At 36.5% G+C, this 16981-nt stretch overlaps 1 protein-coding gene across 4 annotated transcripts in view; it reads left to right on the top strand.

Moving 5' to 3' along the window:
- The window catches only part of DCX (doublecortin), a 770468-nt gene that overhangs the window by 650898 nt on the left and 102589 nt on the right, over positions 1–16981 (top strand). For 3 of the 4 annotated variants that reach the window (XM_044087890.1, XM_044087889.1, XM_044087887.1), the window contains one exon: positions 14781–14878. In XM_044087890.1, coding sequence (XP_043943825.1) covers positions 14781–14878 — 98 coding nt within the window. The remainder of the gene's footprint in view (positions 1–14780; positions 14879–16981) is intronic. The other variant, XM_044087888.1, reaches the window with a different exon arrangement.

Here is a 16981-nt window from a genome sequence, read left to right as displayed (position 1 = left end):
GTTACTTAGATATTCTAACTCATGTGTTGCTGCAGCTCAGAACTGGAAATGCTCTAACATAATTTGATCCTGTACATTTTGGCTTTTGTTGTACATTCCAGCAATTAGGTGAAATATGTCAAAAAATGCTGTTTTTTAGAAGATTCCCCTTTCCTGAGGTACAACAGTAGCAAAGTTAAGATATAGTAGGGTGTGTGGGTACATTCAACCTCCAAAACTGGTTGTTACAGGGAAGCTTGTCTCTGCAAAAACTCTTTTAATGTGTATTGGAGTGAGTTTTCTATGTCACTGGTACTTGTGTAGAACTGTGGTTCATTTTTCAGAGTTTCAGTACTCTCACTGAAGATCTTTGAGCCACAGATAAGGCACATGGACATTGTGCATGTCCCCCACATTCACACTTGCACATGTGCTATTCAAAGGATATCATTTGAAGTCCTAGGAATTTCTATAGGCCCCTGCATTTTGCATTATTTTGCAGAAGCCTTACAGCCAAAGTTCTTGAAATTACAACCTTCTCAGTTTAAATTTGATTCAAATTTATTGTGATTCATTTCAGGGAATAAAAAGCTTGTTGAATTTTTGACCTTATGAATAATCAAAACAGTCTGAAGATCTGATTAGTCTGAGTTTCTTGTAGTTTTAAAATGTGCAAAAATGGATGAGTATGTAAGAAACAGCCCTGTATAATCTTTCATATAAAGATATAGATGACAAGATGTAATTAATCATCATATAAAACTTTTCAAAATATTATAATGCACATTTGCAAAGGATTGGAGAAGACAAATCTTTACTAAAGGATACATTTTGATTTGTTCGTGAATTTGCTTTAGAGGCATATTTTTTAACAATTTGCAAAGCATTTTTTAAGTTTTTGATTAAAAATAATACGTGTGTTTACTTCAGTGTTATACATCCAATCATCCTGAAGGGTGGCACATATTTGACACAACATGATTATATAACACCTAAAATACAGTAGTGAAGTAATGTGTCACATTTGTAGAAGATTAAGTTTTAATTAAAAAAGAAAACATCAAAAATCTGCAGTTATCCATGCATGCTCCATCTATTATAAAATATTATATGCAACCTATTATATATTGACATAGCTTTACAACATTTGAAAAATATTAATCTTTCTGTGACAATAGACTCCTTGTAACTCTCTACTATGATTGTAAGTTACCATGGAAACCATATTGCTTCAGCAGCCTGTACGAAATTGTTGACACACAGACTACTACTGTATGACTTGATAGAAAACCATTATGCTTGAAATTCCATACCGAAAGTTTGGTTTATTCTTTGTGGAAAATAAAATTCAGCAAAGCAGCATGTAGTTTAAAGTATTAATGATGATATTAATAATGCATTTCTTCTCTGTCATTAAAAAGGCATGATACATTGTGAAAAAATTAATGCTGCTCATTTGTTAAAACATCTTGTTTGAAATGTTTGATACCATATTGTGTATTGTATATATGCTACTGTATGGTGCATAAAGTTTTCATGCACTCAGTTATGCGTGATCCTAGGAAGTACAGTATGAAAATGTTTTCAGCTTTGTCTCCAATGTTCTGCACATTCTCTTTAGTTCGTAAATTGTACGACATAAATCTGGCTTTATCATTTTCTCATTGGTAATTGTGAATGAATATTGCACACTTGAGGTTATTATTTCTCTGTAGATAGCATTTTAAGAAGATTCCTTATATAAATCATAGAAGCACATTGCACCAGTGTTAACTGTACTGCACTGCTTACGTAGGAAGTCATGTAACTCTACCATTCCTTCAAAGGCAGTAACTTTATTCAGTATACAGTTAGATTTTTATTTTTTTTGCTTTAAGAAACAGAAATAAAAAAAATTCTCATTCTGCAATTGCTACTGGGGGAAAAGAAGTCTGTAGTAATCATATATATTTGCATATATGGTATATATAGCAGCAAATAAATTAACAGGCTTTGTGTTTTGCAAATGCCGTTTAGTTGCAAAATTATGATATACAGTAAAGCTTATGGTATATTATACAATGACCCCTTATTAATATTCAAAAATGTGCACGCTGATTGGTTAGCGTGCACGTTGTAAATCAGAGTTATAGTAATGAAAAAAGGTCCAGTTTCTTGGACTTTTTCCATTACTATAACTCTTTTTTTTTACAGCAACGGAGAACGCAAGATCTCCATTGCTTCACACTGTCTCACTATGTTAAACAAGTTTAACATAGCGAGACAGCTTTAAAAAAAGCGATGGAGATTCTCCACTGCTTTTTTTAAAGCTGTCTTGCTATGTTAAACTCCTTTAACATAGCGAGACACTTTGTAAAAAGCAACGGAGATCTTGCTTTCTCCGTTGCTTTTTTTAAAGCTGTCTTGCTATGTTAAACCCATTTAACATAGCGAAACAGTTTGTAAAAAGCAACAGAGATCTTGCTTTCTCTGTTGCTTTTGCCCACAGCTCTGATGTACTGCGTAGGCATACGCATGTGCAGTACATCAGAACTGCCGCAGAATACCAGACAGCTGTGGAAGGGCAGCAAGGAGGCATTATACAATGCCATTATTTAAGAAAAGTAATTATTTTTTTTCTTAAATAATGTCATTGTATAATATAATAACCACTTCTGGGTGTGGGTAATGCTGGATTTACCCACGGTTGGCTTTGTTTGGCCACTTGGGCTTCGCCGTCAAGACCAAACCACACCAACCATGGGTAAATCCAGCATTACCCACACCCAGGTGTGGGTTATTTCTATATTATAATATACCATAAAGTATAAACTCTTTTTCTATACCAGTATAAAAAACATTCTGAAATATAACAAAATAAATTGTAAGTAGGCTATATCTTCTTTCCCTATAATTTTACCATTATGTTTGAATTTGCAATAGTTAAATAGTTCATTCATTCATTTTCCACTTCCCATATTATCTGGTTCATGGTCATAGGAGACTAGAGGCTATCCTAACATGCATAATGTGCAAGGCTAGATAGGAAATAGACCCTCATCTCCTATTAGCATTGTATGCTTATTTAAGTCTTTGTTTAGCTAAGGACTGTGCCATCCAAACTAAAGCGCAAGTAACTGAGAAAAAAATCTCAGGGACAACACACTTAAACACACACGCATGCATAAGCACATACACACACATGGAACGCATACTACTGAGCAATTTTGAGCGCTCCAATTCACTTCCGTTTTATCTTTGGAATGTTGGTGAAATCCGAAGAATCTAGCAAAAAGCTACAGGGACACAGGCAATGCATGGGGAACATGTTCCTGTCCAAGACTACAGTGAATAATAAAGTTTTGTGAACCAGCTATGCTAGCCAAAGTTACACAAGAAAACTGAGAAAGCATAACTGTACTGTTAGCAATGCTTGCTTCAACAGTACTTGCATAATATGACACAATATCTATACTTGCTTTGCCTCATTTTTCTCTCCACTAGTAACACAGGCAGGACTGAAAAATGTCCAGTGTTGATCAATGTTCAACTGGCTAATAAATAAATATATAATTCCTTTCTTATACCATGATATCTCAGCATTAGGTTGATTTACAACAGTTGTCATGACATAACTAGTGTACACGTGAGCATGAAGATATGACTATATGTATATACATCTTTTACTGCAGTCCCAAGCATATGGTAAAGCAGGATACCAAAGACAGACTGCATTATTTATTGTGATGTAGTTACTCACAGTCATACCTGGAACATCTTAATATAAAAAAATAAGTTTTGTTAAAATGGAAGCTAAACTGAAGTATTCTTATTTAAAAGACATGCAAACTAGATGCACACATAACTATTTCTTTGTCCTGCAGTGGACTGAGGTCCCATTTTGGACTGGTTCTTGCCTTATGACCACTGCTTGCCATAAGAGGCTGTGGATCACCATGACCTTTACATGGATAATGCACATGATGAAAATGAATTAGTGAGAACATGCTCATGTTCTGTGCTTGCATACTAGAAACGTGTAATATTTGCAAGCTGGACATAATGTGCAGTGTTTTGCAGTAGACGTGGCTTTTTTCCTGGTGCAATGTAAGGACTCAGTAGCATTGCTTGCCTGGAATTAAGTGAAGGTTTTTATAGCATTTACGCTATTAAAGAGCTAATCTAGTTGCTACACATTGTTAGGCATAAACAATCTACAATGAAGTACATTGAATTCATTTCCAACTCAAGTTGATTTCAAGCTCTTCCTTGATATTAGTTAGTTCTTCCATTCACTAAATAAAAGTACACTTATGTAAGTACCTTACTATAATGGTAATTTTCAAATGATTACTGCTGTTTTATTCTTTGCTATGCAGGTTACAGCCTGGATAAAATGTAACAGCTGGACAGCTTCCAAAGCTTTCAGGGGCACCTTCCATACATCCAGAACACTGAAATCTCAAGTTCTGTAAAACAAATCAGTGGTATGGGTGCTTAGCAGAAGCGTAGCTGGTTTAACCAGCACCATTGGCCTGTATTATGAACCAGTGCCCCACCACCCCCTTAGAGCAAAAAAAAATAAATTGCTACACTGTAAGTGATTGGCTTACTGTTATGTCTATGCCCCCCCCCCCCAACAATGAAAAGCCAAAATAAATAAAGGACTTTCCTTCTCCTGGCATACTAGCCAGGTGGCTAGATGCATCACACACACACAGCCCTTCTCTCCTGCCTTGCCATTCAGCTCCAATTTCTTTGTGCTGTCACAACCCCCCCCCCCCCTTTATATTATTTTATTTAAAAAATTCTTCTTTTACAACTTAGCAAACTGTTTTCTACAGTTTATACCCTGGCTGCATGGAGCACTACAGTGCTCATGTTTTAGTTTAAAAAAATCTTTTTAAACTGTAGCTAACTGCTTGCTACAAATGCAGCAAACAGTTGCTACAGTTTATACCCTGCTTGCAGAGCTCAGAAAAAGGTCAGTGCTAGGTAAATAACAATCAATGTCCTCTCTTTGACAAATAAAATTATTCAAAAACAAGGGGGATAGAGGGAGGGAGGGAGAGACTACTGCAGCAGTGATCATTTGAATATCCATTGTTGTGGTAATTTACTTACCCAACTGTTCTATGTTCATCTTAGGGGTTACTGCTGCATTAGCCTTAGCTGTATGAGTAGAATACCATCATTTCTAAGGTTTGGGAGAAGGAAGGATTATGGTCTAGGGTACCCCAGAGAATGGTTCTACAATGCCTGCTTTGTAAATGTATGTACAGAGGATCAAGTTACTTTCTCTAGAATATTTATGTAGTCACCACTTTCCCCAAAAAAGCCACTGATGAAACCAAGGCCCTAGTAGAATGTGCCTTGACCCTGCCTGCTATTGACAGCCTGCTCATCATTTGAACACTGCCACAGTAGCCTTAGTTTTGTGGATAGAATACCATAACTTATAAGGTTTAAGAGAAGGAAGGATTATGGTCCAGGAGCTCCTGGAGAATGGTGCTAGCAAAGTCTGCTGTAAACCTGAGGAAAGAATCTAATTTGTAGTGCTTTGTAAAAGTTCTCTTCAGTGGCAGGAAAGCTTTGAAGGGCTTAGCAAGCAGACCATTGATTTTCTACAGTTCTGCTTAAGCTCTCAACATTCTGGGAATGTAGGTGCCCTTAAACTTTGGAATCCGGCCAGCTGCTATATGCTATGCAGGATATAACCAATATAACTAAGGCTACTGCAGCAGTGACCAAATCATAAGCGTCACCTAAAAGCTTCTCAACTACTATGCTGCAGACACTGTTTGCAACTGTTGTTGTATCTTAAAGTTCATATTTCATATTAAAGTAATTTTATTGTGTTTGGATATTATGTTCAAAAGGTAATAACTGAAGACAAGGTTTCAAAGTTTGAAGATACGAGCACTTGTCATCCTAAGGAAGATGAAATGAAAGAAGGAAATTCTAACTATAGGCACATTCAATGTTCATAGGTTCATACTTTTTATACTAGGCTAACAACCACCAGGGCCTTTACAAGCCTAGCCATACAATCCAACCTAATTGTGTTCTTATGTATCATGGGCATTTATTAGGTGGGGATATGTTTGTTAGGAGTTTCTAGGGGTTATTTGGGGAGGGTGTTCATTCAGGCATTGCTGACTACCTGTGTCTGTCAGAGTCAAAGAGGCCAGATCCAGGATGAATTTTCAATTTCCCATCCATCGGTCAGGGTTACACTGGAATAAAATTAAGGATGGCCAGTACTTAGCATAGATGGGGAGCCTCTTTCAGAACATGGGGAGCCTCTGAGACACATCTGTCTTGCAAACATGTCTTATTTATGTCACAAGCAGAATTTAAATCCTCAGATTTAGTGGTTCTGATTGCCTCTCAGTAACCCACAAGAGAAAGAGTATAGCGATAGGGATTTAAGGTGATCAATATAGGACAATGTGTTTATACCCTGGATTCTCCTGGTAAGGAACCTTTGTGGGCACTCCCAACTGTTGCATATGTTTGGTCAGGTACACGCTGAAGGGGGAATTGTACTCAGTGATGGGTCTAATAAGGTCCAAATAAAGTGGTACTATGACTTCCTTGGACCTGGATGCTATGCCCTTATTTATATGTTGGGCGACATATTAGAGTAGTCAGACTAATAGGTCTGTAGTTTCCAGAATTGGTTGATGGTCCACCATTGTGAAGTGGTACAACCTTTGCAACCCTCCATTCTCTTGATACAAAGCCTATTTTGAGGCTACAGTTGAAAAGTGAAACAAGTGGTCCTCACAGGTCATGTTTCCAACTATTTAGGAGATATCCCAGGATACAGTTGGGGCCCACTGAAGCTGTATTTTCAACTTCAGTGAACACCTCCAGGACCTGTTTGATGAGTTATGGGTAATTCATGGAGGGAGGCAGAGGGAGTCAAGGAAGTTTGAGCTGAATTTGTCAGCCAACAAATTTGTTATGTTGCTCTGCTCAGTGATGGTGGCTCCAATGACCACAAACTCAGCACACTAATATGTGCTTCCTTTGAGGTTTTAGATATAGTTGTAGAAGGCCTTGTGGTTGTACTTTATTTGAATACCTGTTCTTATGAAAAATTCAGCAAACAACTTGTAATGTTTTATTAAAAATTACATCATAAATGAAACCAGAAAAAAGCATTGTGCTTATTTGTTCTTGTCCAGCTGAAATGTACAGTCTAGTGAAGATATCCCTAATGCTTACCAAATGAAGTAAAAAAAAAAACATAAATGCAGCTGGTAAGCTTATTACAAATGCTTTTAATTCTAATCGGCTAACTACCAAAATATAGATTTCAGTGTTGTACTAAAAAGATTACTGAAATGTGTCCAAGTATGCAGCTAAGTGAAGAAAATGATCTCAAAACCATTATTATGGAGAGACATAATATAAAGGATTATAATCGGGCTGCCTATCATAACCTATTTATGTTTTCAAGACATGGATTCACGTTGAGAGTGAAGTTCGAGAGGTGAATCTTGGCATCCATGTCAGGAACACATTATAAATGGTTATGATTGGAGATCTGATCATAACTGTTTGTAGTGCAAGAAGCTTTTAGCTGCATGAGCAATTTACAGTTTCCAGTTGAACATCCTATTTTTTGGAGAGAACCATAGTGCTTGGAGAAACACCACAAAGACGTGGAAAGAACATCGAAGAAAACCCCAAACAGCAAGTGACTGGAAGACATGGTTAAATTCCAGTCTGTAGAGCAGCGAGTCAAAGATTTTAATCACAGAGCCACCACACTAACATGTGAATACCGCATATTAAAACTTGCAGGATCTGCAAGTTGAGTAGATGGCAAGAGTTTGTAACTACACAAAAGAGCAGCACTGTATAGGGCACATTTCCAAGGGTATGGGTTATAACAAAGTTATAGCATGTCACAGATAATCTGTGTTAACTGTTTACATCTTTACAGTTGTGATACAGACATAGCATATAGTGAGACAGTCTATATCCCAAACAAAAGCTCTTTGTTAGAATTCTGTGGTAAGAGATGAATGAAGGGTCAACACTGACTGCTCACAAAATGTTTATCAGAAAGAACATAAAGAATGTGCAAAGCAAACATTTTCTTTACATGGTTTGCAAAATATTAGTCTGCCTAAAGTGTACCATTCATGGTACTGTTGAATGACAAAAAGAAGGCTTCAGATTTAATAGATACTGGGCATATACACTTGATAGGCTAACTGAATTCCAGAGAAAACCAATAACACAGTTCTGCAAACTTCTAATCTTGCTTTGAAAACTTATATAGAATATGCAAAAACAGTAGGATTTCTTATAAAGGAAAAATAAAGCATTACCTTTAATTATAGTTAAGAGAAATAAGTCTGTCTTGTTTGAGAAACGGTGGCTAAAATTCACTTCAAATGTTTCACTTTGCTTGGTAAATGTAAAGCATATACATCTCTGAATCTGTGTTTATACAAGAAGTCAGAATGTTAAAATAAATCATAGCTACTATTCACTGTGTAACTTATTCCAAATCTAGATTTTTTTCCGATCCAGATTAGTTCCTTTTGATAGGCATAGTAAGGCAGAAGAAAAAAATGAACATACTTTCAAAAGTAAAAGTGAAGACTTGGTCATATATAATATATTAGATGTTAAAGAAAATACAGCCCATCGCTAGTGATCAAATTGATAACTCAACTGACAAAGATGTGACTTTGTCACAGGTCACAAGTATGTCTTAGAAGTCTGGTCTTTAAAATTTGAGGTAAGTTTATGCCTAACATTAGTTGTTAAAGAAGGCTACATTTTTTAGGGTGCTAGAGAAATAATCCCTCCACATAATCATTTTGAATACTGGTTTGTATCAAGCACAATCTAAAATGTCCGAAATGAAAGATTTAGCCCTTTTGCACTTATGGTAGCCTCTCATTAATGGATCAAAATGTCGGGAAAAAGTAAACATGTATGACAGTTGTCAAACGTTAAATCCCAAACAAATTTTTTTGGACTCAGAAATGGCTTGAAGAAGACATTGTGTAACCGTTAAGTGGCCTATGCAATCTGTTCCTTAGAACAATGCTTTTACTTTCATGGATTATCATTCCAGGTCAGTGCCTTTATATGCCATAACCTGTATCTTTTATGCTGCCAATGAATAACTGAAAGAAAGGTTTATTATGAATAGTACTGCAGAAATATTAGTGCCTGATATTTGGTCTTGTTTGCTAGTGTACAATTTGCAGACTTTATAGAGACGTGGAATTAATTATATAATTATTGTACTTTCCCATCTATGTAGTTCTATGCTTATGCATACTGAGTGCCATGATAAACATCAGGTCCCCGTGACCATCAAAGGGGTGGTACTCATAGTCACTTGTGCAAATGTTAAGGGGATATTCCTGATGCTTGCGTACTAGAGAAAAAAGGCATGATTCATAGAGACCATTTAAACTGAAGCACATGACTTGAAAAATAATGAGATACAAATGAAAAATGTTATAATGTGTAGTATGCTAATGAGGCAGTTTTGCAATTCATAGTCCAACATCCCAGTGGTACGCACATCCATTGTGAAATGCGATGCTTCGCCTTTGATATTGGAGTTCCGATTTGGAAACTTGTTTGTCCAAGCATGCACAAGCATTTTTCTGACACACAAATTAATTATTTCAACCAAACAACCCCTTCAGTAACATACCACAGTAGGCACAAGCACTAAAATGAAACATTTACCCAAGGGTTTAAAAGATCTGAGCTATACTATCATTGTTTCATTAACATGTTCACGTATGCACAAGCACTGAAATGAATCATTTCCCCAAGGGTCCCTTGCAGTAAAATGTCCAGGTATAGCAAGCACTAATGAAACATTCATCCAAGTGATCCCATGTGTAAAATGTCCAGGTATGCACAACGACTGAAATGAAACATTCACCTAAGTGACTCCTTCAATAAAATGTCCAGGTATGCACAAGCATGAAAATAAAACCTTTACCCAAGTGACCCCTCCAGTAAAAATGTCCAGGAATGCAGAAGCGCCAACTCAGCTCCCCTCAAATCTCCATATTTTAACTGAAACTTGGTGTTTTCTGGTGTAACGTCAGGGTGATTTACATACTTTGTATGCAAATCAGTTCATTATAGATTCATGTCTGACTCAAACTCCTATGCATATGTATAAATCCCATTAACTGGAGCTTTTCTCCCTGGGCTTCCACTGAAAATGGGTAACTCATGACCCAGTCGGACTTTCCCGGTAAACAATGCCAAATAGATAAATAAAGAACTTAACTAACAGTAGCTATTCCCCTATTGCTTATGTTAATCATGTTATGTATTTCCAAAAGGGGAGCAAGTTCACAAAAAAGTTCTCTGCATTTCCATAGTCATCCCAACAGTCCAGGATTTGCATATCCTCGTAGTGCCACTCATCACGTATCACCGGTATAAAATTGCTGGATTTTGTGATCCTCCTAGAGCAGCACATTCATGTGTATGTGGTTAAAGAGACCCAGTTCAAGAGTCCAGAGACCACTCTCTCATGGCCTGGGTTTTGTGCTTACCACTCATTTAGATCTGGTAGGAAGTTTAATGGCATATCCATATTTATTAGTGACCAAATTATTTGCAGAAATATACCTAGAGACCAACAAGTGGAACTTGTAGAGATTAAAATCATGTTAAGCAGAACCGACTGGCACATAACTTCATGCTATAGGACCCCCTCTGTGTCTCCTGAAAACGATATAAGAATCAGAAATATTCTTGATGATCTCCTTATACGTAGAAATGCTATTAACATGAGAGACTTTAACTATCCATTGATAAACTTAGAAACATACAATTCTAATATAGGACATGCACGAAAATCTTTGCGTACATAAACAAAGATTCTCTGGAATAGATTGTTAAGGAATTAACTAAGGAACAAAATATGCTTACAAACCTAACATCTGTATACACTGTTCCCATTGTATCCCCATCTCTGGTCAAGTTTGTCCACAACTAAGTAAACATTTTTGTCAGTCTCAAAACCAACAGAAGCAAACATCACAGAATTCAAGGACTTCAAATATATAAATCTCCAACAAGTCTATGATGCAGTCTCTAAATCTGAATATAACTTTATTTCCCAAAATGTTGATAAAATGAAAGTGTATTCCTCAGCTATGGGGACTGATAACATACTTGGTTGCCTAATATATAGCACTAATCAAGCACTGGCAGACCAACTCCTTCATCTCTTTAACCAGAGCCTAGCAATGGGCTATGTGTCCCACAGTCATGCTGCACAGCTGCACTTCACAATGAAGTCACCACCACTGGTCCTAGACATTGCAGACACATCAGTCTAACAAAACCTGTATGCAAAGCCATAGAATGTGTCTGGCCTAATTAACTATGGTATCAGAAATCTTATCGGACTTGACAGCCTGCAGTTTGCTTTAGTCAAGGGTAGATCTTGTCTGATGAAGCTGGCAAACTATGGCTAAACAGTCAAAACTGTGTACCTAGACCTCACCAAGGCACTGAACACCATAATACCAAATGCAAATATAACGGAGAAGCTTAATGAACTCCAAATACACCCATAAATAGTTAGGCGGCTGTTAAAATGGCTTAGGGACAGAACTCTTACAGTGAGAGTAGGGTACACATCCTCTGAGAGTATGAAAATGACTACTGGGATCCCTCAGGATCTTTGCTGGGCCCTTTGCTTTTTGGTATTTACTTCTAAGATCTCTGCCTATCAAATGATCATCTTTAGTTAATAAAGTTCGTGGATGATTGTACACTGTATAATCACAAAATAACAGGAGCTTACACTAGTCAGTAACGGATGTGCAAAAAATGGGCTGAGACTTGATGCTAAAAACTGCAGCATTGTTGCTTTCAGTAAGTAACCCTATCTCTAGCCTTTAATGTAGATAATATAGCACTCCAAAAGAAGAAAGTATTGGCAGGCCTGGGTACTTCAGTGGATTGCTCCCTTACATTCAACCATTATGTTGCCACGGTGGTGAGGAAATCCTTTTACCTTGCACAACTTATTATAGAAGGTATCTCCTCCAGGTCAACAAAGACCTTGCAACCTTGTATTCTACACTAATTTAACCCATCATAGACTACAGTGCCCCCACTCGGATGTACCTTACTAAATGGGTCTATATTAGAACATTGAAATTTCAAAACTTTGAATCTTCTAATATCGACCCCTATTCAGCGAAAGCTGAAAATATAGAAGCAACAGAAAACCAAATTTTTTCTTAGGGAATGAATTTGGTTGTCCGTTTCTGTTGCTTCGGTATTTTCAGCACTGTGGTGGAAAGTTACAGTTCAGGTAAGTGTGCGATTGAGTGTGGGTTAGGTTAGTTAGGGTTAGGGTGCATGTTAGGTATGTGTGTAATTGTGTGGACGTGAGGGTTAGGGCGGGTTAAATGAGTTAAGGTTAGGGCGTGGGTTAGGTATGTGTGCGATTGTGTGGACATGAGGGTTAGGGCGGGGTAGGTGAGTTACGGTTAGGGCGTGGGTGAGTTGAGTGTGTGATAGTGACGGACCTTAGGATTAGGGTTTGGGTTAAGGTAAGTGGATAGTTAGTGGTGTGTGTAAAGTTTAGTGTAGGGTAAGGTGTAAAATTTTAGGTGTATGTGTGTGGATTGCTGTTTGTTTGGTGTGCTTGTGCTGTGTGTATGTGTTTTGGAACAGCAAATTTTTTCTGTAGGAAAAAAATTGCTGTTCTGTATGTTTGATGTTTTCAGCTTTCGCTGAATAGGGGTCGATATTAGAACATTCGAAGTTTTGAAACTTCGATGTTCTAATATAGACCCTTACTAAACATATCTAACAATTGAAAAGACCCTAAAGGTTTTTAACTAAACACATCAAAGGTTTAAAAGATCTGAGCTATCAAGGAAGACTAGAAGCTATTTCTCTATATTTTGTATTGTATAGATTCCTTAGGGGCGATCTTTGCTTTGCTTATAGAGCAATAAGGGATGCAGTTGTCCAAGAACTCTCTTGCCTTCAAAAATCAAACAGTCACACTAACACTAGGACAGGAAGTCTAAATGTACTCCAGCAAAGAAATATGAGAAGATGGAGGGATAGGTTCATCACTCAGGGCCTAATCCTTCTCTGGAACAATCTTCCTGTCGAAATCAAGCCGTGGGGCATAATGTCTGCCTTTATAAAGGAACAAGACAAAAGGATGGGTATTCATTAATGCAAACCTGGTATGTTTTCCCTGTTCCTCCTTGAAAAGGGCTAAGGATGGGTAATAACAAGGAAGAAATAGCCTCTTTAATTAGTTGCCTTGCAGCTCCTGTGATCTCATGAAAATGAGAGGTAAGACTGTATCAACAAGATTATTGTAGTTCTTGCTCAGTTACACAATATAGGATTATTTTCTGTGGGAATGATTAAACCATGAAAACTAAGATAGACATTCATCTTGTTTCAGCCAAGTTTAATTCTACTACTGCTAATAATAAATACCTACATACAAACATTCAGAACTAGACTCCAAGTGATCTTGCAGGATTGAGAAGTTTTGCACTTGTAGATGATGTCTGTGCTATCGTTCCATATGGGTGTATATGGCATAAAGAAGTGTTGTTCAAGGCCTGTGTCTTATAACTATGATCATCGGTTATGGCTTGTATGTAAAGATGCATGAATGAGAGAGAGAGAGAAAAGCCACAGAGCAGGGAAAGGTTCATACCTTCGTGTTTCTGGAGAAATCTGATTTTTCAGTACAAGCTGTGGTTTGTGCAATTTAACCTCTGCATTTTATGGTGACCAAAATTAGTGAAGGACCCCTTATGTATGTCTGTTTTGAAAGAAGATGGATGCTTTACAGACAGTCTTGTTGCCACCAAACCTGGACATTCTGGTCATGAGGGGCACCTACCTACTTAGAAAACTGATTGTCTTATAGAGGTAAAACAAGTTTTTTTTGTCATCTTAAAACAAGTTTTTCTTTGAAATAGGTGTACTTTTCTCTAGTTCCATAGAAGATCTGATGGTCCAGCCAAACCTTTTTAGTTAGAAAATTACAAAGAAATCTTGACGTAATAAACTGATAATTGATTGCTTTTAAATGCAGTACAATGAAAAATGTATAACGTGTAAGTTTTTTTTGATATATACTTTTGAACCAACTACTTGACTTTGATATAAAATCATAGTATATAAAGTGAGCATTAGCATAAGAAATGGGCTGTAGTGGCTTGTCTGTTATGATATGATCCTGCCTGGTACATGCCGTTTAGCATAAATATTTTAAAGTGCTCAGCTGTTTATAAGTTTCCAGTCTAAATGATTTTCAACTTCTTCATTTTGGCTAGATTTGCTGTCTCTTCGAAATAATTTGGAGGGTTTTCAAGTACCTAACCGTGTGTACTAGTTTTATAATCAAGTATGGAATTCTAAGTTGCAGAATCAAATATATTTTTGGACTTTACCTTTCACAAGTAAAACCATTATATACTCAAAAATAATCATTTAGTGCATTTTGGTAATGCTCTGATTAGCTTTTATACAGAAAAAGGAAGTCCACAGTTGCACTATTGCATTTATTTGGGCATATCCAGAAATTCTTAGTAATCTGCATATTAAACACTGCAACCCTATGTGATTTTATTTTTATTAGCAAAATGGAAAATATCTAGTGCATTTAAGATCCAGATTTAGCCACATTCCTTTCAGTTAGGGAAAATCAAAAGCATCTCAGCACCCACCTTTTTCATTTTGCTTGAATCTACTGTAACAATAATTGCAACTGATTTTAGATTCCTGAACTTTAGTTTTATTTTCTGTAGCAAATGGGACATCCAGCAGCCAGATTTCAACACCCAAGTCGAAGCAGTCGCCTATTTCAACCCCTACCAGTCCAGGCAGCCTTCGCAAGCACAAGGTATTATGTTTCTTATACCTTACCTGTGTCAAGAGGAACTAAATTCACATAAAATACCTTACTGCACCTGTATCACAAATTAGAATGTTTGTAAGTGTGTGTGTGTGTGTGTGTGTGTGTGTGTGTGTGTGTCTGAGTCTAAATGAGATGTGTGTGTATAATATATCGTTATATATTCATATACACTTTTAAAGGACACCTTAACTTGTTTTATTGCATAAAAAACACATAAATGTAATGTGGTAATGACACTCTGTGCACAAAGTAACATGTATTCAGTTGTTCTGCCTTGTTCATGTGTTGCTCACACCTTCTGAGAACCAGTAAAATGTTATATTCCATAAAGTAATTAAGAAAAATGTCCATCATTGTAAGGCTCATCTACATGCTTGCAGCAGCTGAATTGTTTGAATTATTGTTTTTGCTATTATGTCAGCCTATTAGCCTTTACTTTTGTATTTTACATCATGATTTATACTTATCTATTTTGTTACATAAAATTGCAAATTACATTTGTTAAATCAAAGGTAAAATACTACAGACCAGGACTAAATCTTGTAATAAAACAAAGCACTTGCCTCCTTCTTGCAGGAAAAAAAAATATTGAATGGAATTCAACACCAGATGCACTTAGTGATATCAAAGAGAATGGAATGTTATGGTTAGTGTGTGTGTGTGTATATATATATATATATATATATATATATATATATATATATATATATATATATATATAAATACTGAAAAGCATTATTCATGTGTGCAAGGAATAGAATGCCTGATTTATCAGTGGTATCTAGACATCCACAAAAATATAATAGTTTATTAAATATTTTTAATATATCATTCTTGTTTTGCATTTAAAATTTGTAAATAGCATTCTTATTTTGTATTGTTCCTCTGAATAATGTAATAATCACTTAATTTTTGGCCTTCTAGTTACTTTGTTTCAAGATTGCATGTGGGTAAATCTTTAGTGAGTACACAGGATAGGTATTTTGTGTTGATTGTATGTAAAGCTTTAGTGAGTATACAATGGGCCTTTTGTGCTGATTGTGTGAAGTTTCACAGCTTAGACCAAAGGGTCCAGTCTATAGAAGCCATATATAATTGCTAATCATATATATAATGTACACCAGTAGCGTAACGACTACAATGTAGATGGCATCATTTTCAGTCCCGGAGAATAAAAGTCATACTACATTTAATATATGTTGTCCATCTGCTTAGTTTCAAAGCTCATCACAGAATGTTGGTTTTACCATGAGTTCAAAGCCTGTTTATTTTTGAATGTTCATAGTTCAGTCTAGCTAATTATATTTTTCTAAGTCAAAAGAAAAATAATTCACGTCTTTTCACTTAGATGCTAAATGTTGTCTTTATGTACACTGGTTAACTGTGATAAACATAAAGGCTTTGATGACATCAAGGCCAAATTTTTAAATGCTCCTGTGGATAACAAAAGTATATTTTGAGACTGCCGCTGCTGCTTCTGACTTATTTAAGTACCTCCAAGATAACAGCAAGGCCTTCCAGGAACTGAAACATATTTTTGTTTCATCTATTCCTGACTTTCAGAGGAACTACACTTCTAAGTCTTTGTTCATAGGCAAACTCACCCTTTTCCTAAGGTTAAGAAAGGTTCTAGGCATATTCCTCTTGCTAAGTCTTCTCTGACTCCTTCCTCCCAGAAATTTTCTTTTCAGGGCAAGCCTGGGTCCATTTGACATTTGGTTTTCCCTTCAACTTGCCAGGTCCTCTTGTTTCTATGCCTCTCCATGTCTCTTCCAAACTGGCATTGGATCACCTCACATTCTTGGGTTCTGTCTATTATCCATCAGGGATATTTCAAGGTTTGGAAGTCCATTCCTCCCTTTTCAGGCATTTGTCAGAATTCTCAGGTTCCTCATTTCTGAGAGGTTCTACAGTCTTCTTTGGATTGGTGCACTATTCAGTGTGTTCCTTCCACCCAGGTGGAAAAGGGGTTTTACTCCATAATACTTTGGTTTCCCTGAAAGGAGGGTACATGAAGACCAATTATGGATCTTTCCTTGTACAACACCTTTTTTAAGATCCCTTCTTTTTGGATTTTATTCCTTCAGACAT

This window comes from Protopterus annectens, chromosome 11.part0, assembly GCF_019279795.1.
Source record: "Protopterus annectens isolate FY-2018-M chromosome 11.part0, PAN1.0, whole genome shotgun sequence".
Classification (NCBI taxonomy): Eukaryota; Metazoa; Chordata; order Ceratodontiformes; family Protopteridae; genus Protopterus; species Protopterus annectens.
This window is presented reverse-complemented; position numbering and strand designations above follow the sequence as displayed.